Source organism: Cyprinodon variegatus, unplaced genomic scaffold (genome assembly GCF_000732505.1).
Source record: "Cyprinodon variegatus isolate N-32 unplaced genomic scaffold, C_variegatus-1.0 Scaffold682, whole genome shotgun sequence".
NCBI classification, from domain to species: Eukaryota; Metazoa; Chordata; class Actinopteri; order Cyprinodontiformes; family Cyprinodontidae; genus Cyprinodon; species Cyprinodon variegatus.
This window is the reverse complement of record NW_015151135.1, coordinates 161549-169867: the sequence shown is the minus strand read 5'-3', so window position 1 is coordinate 169867 and position 8319 is coordinate 161549. Positions and strand designations below refer to the sequence as shown.

At 35.1% G+C, this 8319-nt stretch overlaps 1 protein-coding gene across 3 annotated transcripts in view; it reads left to right on the top strand.

Annotated features, from left to right (window-relative positions):
* Positions 1-8268, top strand: part of LOC107097285 (transforming acidic coiled-coil-containing protein 1-like) — a 43844-nt gene extending 35576 nt beyond the window's left edge. For all 3 annotated transcript variants that reach the window (XM_015394382.1, XM_015394381.1, XM_015394380.1), the window contains exons 5-13: positions 769-943; positions 1868-1932; positions 2200-2328; positions 2438-2514; positions 2647-2690; positions 5717-5880; positions 5970-6076; positions 6198-6318; positions 7699-8268. In XM_015394382.1, coding sequence (XP_015249868.1) covers positions 769-943; positions 1868-1932; positions 2200-2328; positions 2438-2514; positions 2647-2690; positions 5717-5880; positions 5970-6076; positions 6198-6318; positions 7699-7764 — 948 coding nt within the window. In that variant the 3' untranslated portion in view covers positions 7765-8268. The remainder of the gene's footprint in view (positions 1-768; positions 944-1867; positions 1933-2199; positions 2329-2437; positions 2515-2646; positions 2691-5716; positions 5881-5969; positions 6077-6197; positions 6319-7698) is intronic.
* The last annotated feature ends 51 nt before the right edge of the window (positions 8269-8319 follow it).

Here is an 8319-nt window from a genome sequence, read left to right as displayed (position 1 = left end):
AAATTTAAGAACATGTTTGTCTATTTAGAAATAGAAGAAATATTTAGGAAAAGGTCCAGTGCTGCAAACTACATTGTTTTGCGACTTATTTAATATGTAGGCTTTTTTTCCCAGATTACTTGATCAAGAATAACAAAAACACCATTATAGGAGACCTTTCACAAGATTTAAAGATGGTGAAACTATGTGACTTAAGAAGTTCTGAAAAGGGCATATTTACAGGCAAAAATATATATTTTTAATCTTAATCCAATTCATGTTTGATGCACACAGTTTTAAAACCTCTGCATCATGAGTGGGATTTTTCTTTTAAACATAACTTATATAATCAAAGAGACATATAAACAGACAGAAATAATGTGGTAAAAAATGATTATTACTCTTTTAGGGAAAACTGATATTGATTTTCTTTTTCTGTCTTTTGAAAGAATGCTCAAAAAAGGCTGATAATTATTTCATTATCATTTAGGGTTGCTCTTTTAGGAAACAAGAACTTTTAGATTCTGTATGCTCAAGTTTATGATAATTCTATGATAATTATTTTACTTAATCTGATTAATTGTTTAGGTTCTGTTACATTTATTTAAAATAATTATTTTCCTCCCCTTGAATAAATGTTTAGCTGCAGTAAATGGCTAATTTATTAAAAGGCTTTTTATACATCAATACCAGTGTTTCCAAAAGCATTCTATTTAAGTATCAGATATCAAGCATGTAGAAAATAGATTTGGTTGTAATAAAGTTAACGTCTTCCCCTCTAACTTCCAGGGTGAAGATGAAGTGGTGGTTCAGACCCCAGAGATCACTCAGCGGGTTCATCACGCCACAGATGAGGAGAAACTGGCCTCTACCGCCATGATTGGCCAGGATGAGAGAGAAGGGCAGGATTGCAGTAAACCAACCGAGAAGAAACAGACATCCAGTGATTTACCTACTGCTGATGGTAAATTTAGAATGGATAAAAATATAGAAATGCTCCTGATAGAGGAATTCGCTGTGAGCTTAAAGTTACATTTATTTGAGATTTTTGCAAAGGTGATCCCTAAAAAAATTCAAAATGTGGATTGAAGAAACTGCCAAATCAGATAAAAAGGAGTCCCACCTCATATGATAGAAATGTTTGAAATGGATTAAACTTATGAGTTAAAAATGTAGAAAGATGATGTTGATGCTGTAACATACTGTACACAGTAGTAGCCATTCAAAATGGCCTTTCCCAGTCCAACGCCAGCTGAATGGCAGCCCACTTCCCTGCAACTCCCAGCAAAATCCCCTCCAATCTGACTCCACCCTTTCACTGAAATACAGGGTCTGACCATGAGATGATGCTTCTCTTTAGATCTTAATGTCCACAAATCATGACAGAAAGAATATTTTAGTACAAAGATTTATGTTTAAAAAGAAATTTTAGGGGCCCAGCCAAGGACCATCCAAGGGCCCATCAAGGAAATTGGGGAAATGTTGAATGACTACTACTGTAAGTTCTCAGCAGCTGCTTTTTAGAGTGTGTCAGATACCAAAACAGAAGCAAATATGACAAAGGCATGGAGAACGTTTTGTACACAGACTTAAATCAGCAGAACAGAGGCTTCCTCTGCCCCACATGAAATAAATACAAGATAATTCAGCTGGGAAAAAATGGCTCCCTACATATCCATATTTAGAAAGATATTTGCAATTGGTGTATGTAATCTTCCAGTTTGATAAAACATTTAAGACCTTGTTTTAAATAGTGATGTTAATTTCATTAAGTTTCTGGTATTATGTGTAACAAAGGAAAGCTGTCACTTTTTATCTAATTGATGAATGCTTCTTTACTCCTGCATTTTTTGTTTATATTTAAATAATGTATTATTTTTTTTTAAAGGTCCTGAGATCAAGATTACAGATCATCTGCTGGAGCCGGACACCTTCAGTCTGAAAGATGATCTAGTAGGTGGAGGAAAAGAGGCTGCATGAATTATTGAGTGGTGCTGCTGTCTGCTGCATCACTTGTCTTTAATCTACATGGTTGCTTATGGTGATTTCCTGAAAAAATACATATAATTTTTGACTGAAGACATTTAGCACTCTTTTCCCAGAGTCTTACTTATCAAGACATCTGTTCTTCTGAACTACTGCATGTGGAATTGCTTATAAAGTTTGAAAGTCATAAATTCTGGTGCATCACCTCATATCAGTGTTTGTAATCTTCCACAGAAGGAGATACCGATGCACCAGACTCCTAAACTGAGCAGTGATGACCCTAAGCCAGCAGCTCTGTCACAGGACGGCATTCCTCTGACTGAGATGGACAAAGCTGCAGTGCTGACCCTGATCAGAGAAGAGGTGCTTCACGCCCACGTTCACATACAAAGAATTTGCTTTAACATGATTAACTTTTTTTTTTCTGGTTCCCAACTTGACATTCTTTATCTATTTATTTAACTGGGAACAGATCATCACTAAAGAGATTGAAGTCGGTGAATGGAAACGAAAATATGAGGAGAGCAGAGCAGAGGTGATGGAAATGAGGTGGGTAGTTTCTGCTTCTCTGCCAACCTTCTTTACGTTTACAGAATGATACCTTAATAACTGATCAAACGTTATCAGTGATTCAAAAAGACAAAAAACAATGTTCACACTTGATTGCTTTGTGCTTGGCAGGAAAATAGTTGCAGAATATGAAGCAACAGTTGCACAGATGATTGGTGAGTTGCTGCCACCTAGTGGTGATTTTATCTCTATAATCTTGTTTGTTCCTCAGACTTTCAAACCAAAGCACTGCATGTCTTCCCCCTCTTTTTAATCATATTAAAGGTCTACTTCCAAAAATATATATAAAAAACCCCTATTAAAGGCCATAAAAGATTAAGAAATTGAAATTAGGGAGAAAAAAAACCTCAAACTAAATCATGGATCTGTGATCTTTAGACCTTTCAACCTGGCTTAAACTTGTTAAACATCCGGATTTTGTGTTTTTAGCAGTTTCTCAGTTTGTTTGTATGATAATTGTATTGAATTTTAACCACAAAGTATGACAATATTTCATTTTTGTGTACATTATTTTAGAAATCTTATGATTTTTGGATAATTTGATGTAAATATCTACATCTCGTAAAAGGAAAACGGTTTTAAGGTTTTTGTCTTGTTTTGACACCTTAAATTAGAATCAAATGGTGGTTCTTTAAAAAGACTACAAACAATTTCTGAGGTAGGGGTTTTTCAAAGCTTAAGTTACATATAGCTCAATTTAGGGGGAAATGCTCTTTGGATTATCAAAACCCCTGATCTATTTGATCAGATTTTGTATAAGACTGTGTTATACTGTTATTCACTGCTTCTCTAATAAGTGTAAAATCTCAAAGCCGTGCTTGTTTTTGCCAAAGCTTTATTTTTTCTTATTAACCTTTCCTCAAATTGGAATCATTATGAATTAATCATAGTATTTATAATATTAGTATATTAAAGTGTTTCGCTAATAAAGTCCAGGCAAACATTGGGCTTTCTCCTGCTTCACTGCTGCCAATATCACATCTCACATGTTTTTATGACCTTTCACCTCTACTCTGTCTTCAGGAAGCATGTGATCAATAAAACTGAGGTCAAGTTACAGTGAGCTAAACACAGTGTGATGTTTTTAATGACCAAGGGGCATTGCGGTACAAAGGGCAGCACTAATCTCATCAATCCCTCACAGAAGCATTAGATGATTGTTTTTTTTTTTTTTTTTTTTTTTTTTTTTTTACATCTTCCAAGTAAGTTTTTATGTGACAAAACAACTAAAGCTGCTGAGAGTGAAGTGGGAAAAAAAGATACACAATTTGTATTTTCTTTTACAAAATTAGAACCTGTACAAATACTAAAGGACACGCCATGTAGATCAGGATATGTAGGGAAGGTTACAGTTTAGCTCATGAAACAACACACTCATGTATCCCAGCTGGAGGAAATGAGCTGTGGGTCCTTAGGCAAGACCCTTCATACTAATGCCTGCTTTGGGGAGTGGAGGCCTAGTGGTTAGGGCATTGTGCTTGGAATCCTGAGGTTCTGAGTTCAAGCCCCACTCCCACAGGATGCCACTCTGGATACCTGAGATAGGGACCCCCACACTGCTCCCCCAGCCCTGCACAATGGCACTGCTCTGTACTGGTGACAGTGTAATGACAATCAAAAACGCTGAAAAAAAAGAAAAAACTAAGGTGAAGGTCCTAAAACTAGAAAAACTGGAGAGCATTCAACAGATTATTGGTATTTCTGCAGGATCTGAAGAAATCTACATCTCTGTTAGCAAAAAAATAGCAAAGCTATTGGTAAAAGAAATTTATAGGAAGTTTTACACCAGAGCAGCTAACATTATGGGAGAAAATGCTCTCGATAGAGTATGCCAATATGGAACATTGTGACTTAAAAGGGATAAAAGCAGCTGAGAGAGATCAAGATTGATAGAAATCTGTCCCAGGCTGCAGATGACTTGTTACTGGGGAAGAGCTTCCCTTTAAAGCAACGCAATATCAGCAATTTCCAAATGTTTGGCCGCCTGGAGCAACATCACTTTGTTAAAAACACATAAAAAATCTATTCAACAATAAGATAAAAATGCAATTTGTTAGTTTAAAAATGTCCTCTGATTTCTATAGAAAATGTGTTAATGGACTGAATTTATAAACCCTCTCTTGAACAGGCTGACTTCTGAAAGAGCTTTTCACTACACCCATAATCACACCAACATACATAATTTACTCATTTCAGGTGCCTTGCTCACATAGAATTAATCCAACAACCTTGCATTTCAAATTGACTACCAGAGTATTCTTTGTGAGCCCTTCTTTCTTTAATATTACTGGGCCTGCCCAAGGCTGCTTTGTTAAAGAGGGTCTTATTGGTTCCTCATACATTAAGGTTACAATCAAAATAAAGTATGTTGCATATAAACGACAGAAATTAATGTTATGAGTTACATTCTTCTTTCTTTAAAGTCAAATTTAAACCTAAAATTATTGTAATAAAGATGTGAGGGAATTTAAGCCCCATATCCAAGATTCATTAAATATCCATGATTTAACTTTTCTTATTACATGATGAATCACAACATTTTATTTTATGTATTTTGTCATGTCTATAGTACCAAGTAGACATTGGTGGTGGTGCTTTGGAGGGTCCTATGTATTATTTAGCAGGCTGAACATTTTCTGTATCTATGGGAGATGTGAATCATTTTCTGCTCCGCTGTCCTACGGGATCCCCCAGGGTTCAATTTGAGGGCCTTTTCTTTTCGTGTCTGTACCTAGGTTAGGTTGTCTATTAAACCTTTTTTATTGTGTATTGAGCATAATAACCTAGCAGAAATTGTCAGAACCCTCCTGTTAGTCTTTGCTAACTGGCAATGTATCATAAGCCCACAGTAACCTTGATTTTAGACTTTAGACTGATGTAAGAAAAAATGAATAATTTAAGTTTGAAACAATAATTCACACATTCATCACATTGCAGTTTTATTACTGTAATTCCTGCCAAAATGTGTTGTTATATAATAAAATAAGCAAATATTCAGAGCACAGGAATAATTCTGTATGGCTCTTATGCAGTTTTAGGTCATTATAAACCCAGAAGTCCAAAGAAACACACACTGTCAATCTTTCTCTAAATGCTCCTTCATGTTGACCTTAATGTTGATAAAGCAGGCTTTAGGCCAGAGCATACATTCTGAAGCCTGTCTGTTTTTTTGTTTTTGCAGAGGATCAGCAGCAGAACAAGAGCCTCTCCTCCAGTAAGTCCGTCCGGCAGCTGACTCTAGAGAGAGATCAGGCTGTGGCTGACCTTAACTCCGTGGAGAGATCCTTCGCAGATCTCTTCAGGCGGTATGAGAACATGAAAGGAGTCTTAGAGGGATTTAAGAAGGTCAGTGTGAATCTAGAGAACTGTAGATCAGAATCCTTTAAGAATAAATAAATAAAATCCACTTGCACATCTTGCAATGATACATACAGAATGAGGAGGTGCTGAAGAAGTGTGCACAAGATTACCTGCTACGTATCAAGCAGGAGGAGCAGCGATATCAAACCCTAAAGCTCCATGCTGAGGAGAAGCTGGACAAGTGAGATTTACCATATTCAAGCTGATTTCAAGCTAAATAAAAAAAAAATAAATAAAAAATATATGAAAAGGCATAACATTTGTCGCTTCTCTTTTCTTTCTATTAACGTCCTCTTCATCAGGGCCAATGAGGAGATAGCCCAGGTACGCGCCAAGGCAGATGTTGAGAGTGTGGCGCTGAATGCAAGCCTGAGAAAGGAGCAGATGAAGGTGGAGTCTCTGGAAAGAGCCGTCCTTCAAAAGGTAAGGACATAAAAAGGAACAAATCTGACCAGATACACCAAATTCTATGAGTCTAAACACCAGAGGAGGCTAGTAAAGAGTTACAATTACTTGACTACATTTTTTTTATACTTCTCCCTTTAGAAGAGAGTTATTTTACTGAAATATTGCTCCTCTTCTCTTGATCTTTGACTGTTCCATCCATCATGACTTCACTGAATAAAAAACAAGTTCCAGACAAAGACAAACAGTTAAAGTTTATGTCAAAATGAGTGCTCTTTTTTCAAACACAAGCTTACTTGAAACTACCATGACATTTGGAGATAAAGCTAATATGCAGTAAGGAGTAAAGAATGTGACTGGTGGTACTGGTTTCGAGGTTTTATGTCAAAAAGAAAATTGGTTTGGAAAAATGTTTCTTCTTCCTGGAATTGTTATTTTTCATTTACATTATTTATTTATTATCCAGTTTTATTATAATCTTTAAAATACCAGAATTTCACATTTTGTTCTGTCTTTATTGCATAATTTTAAATATCAGATGTTGTGAGGTGTATTTGTGTAGCCTTTATCAAATACTTTTTTACTCTCTCACTACTAAGTATAAAGAAGTTGTGTTATTCCAACCTGAGGAGTGTTTCAGCAGGTTGTTCAAAGGAATCTGCCACGCGGAAGTAATTAAAGGAAAGACATTCAAACCTGTATCATGTAGTTGGTTTTCTCTCCACCTGACTGTTTAAACCTCTCATCTCTTCCCATTAAACTTGAGTTATTTTAAGTATTTATTCTTCTAACTTTTAAAAAGTTTTATATTTATATTGTTTTAACAGATTAAACTATTTTTAAAGTTGGCTAATTCATCGTGATTTTCCTAAAGCAGGCACCCTCTGGTATGGTCAGATCACTATCATGCACATCATTGTGGAGTTTCTAAAATGCATCAATGATCAATGGAGAAATTATTTATACGTGTCATAAATGGAATTTTATCAAAAATAAATACTTTTTTTGTCAAATCTATTAAAATTTGAAGTCATATGTCTTAAAACCCTCAATTGTTTAAACAAAAACAAATCTTATTCCTGATTCAATGCAGTGCATTACCATAAAATAACAAACACAACTGGTGAAGTAGCTACAGCTTTCTACTAACAGAATGCATATTTTTTTATCTTTAGCATATTTAGCTAATGATGTTTCTTTTTTTATTTCATTTTTGTTATTAAGGTATATAACATATTATTCACTGACTGTAAATCCACCAATCAAAGCGCTATGACACAAAACTAAACCCTAAAGGGCAGTTTTTCACTTCTTCTTAACCAAAGGATTTGAGTCAGAGCAAGAAAGGTGTCCAAAAGAAACTTAAATTTCCTCTTTTATTTTCTTCCTCTCTGACAGAATCAAGAAATTGAGGAGCTGACCAAGATCTGCGATGAGCTAATTGCTAAGCTGGGAACTGATTGAAGAGACTTCAGTGACGTCGACATCTTCAGCGTCCTTCAGCTTGAGCCCAAGATGTTTGTTACAGCATCATGTGATAGAGATCCAGCACAAATGAGAACATGTTAACTGACCGCACACGTATTTTATGTTACAAAAGCTACAAAATCATCAGCAGCCGTGTTTTATTTTTACTTTAATATTTAGTCAGTGCTTTTAAAGATTAAATATCATCAAAGTTGTAAAGATTTCTTACAGATCGTTTGTATATTGCTCTTTTGTTTAACCGTCTTCATCATCATTTTATACTGCAAGTTTCTAGAAACTGAGAGCAAAGACGACCCAGGCACTTTTTTCATCCCAGCACATGTTCACCGTAATGACCTCTATATGAAGGCTGTAAAAAAAAAAAAGATTTTTACTGAGTGCCTAAACCGATTGAACTTTATTAATTTTCTGATCTTCTGCATAGTTATTTTCTTCTGATGGGTTCATATTTACAAGGTTCTTAAGTTTATATATATTGATATCTATATTAGGTTATTTATATATATATATATATATATATATATATATATA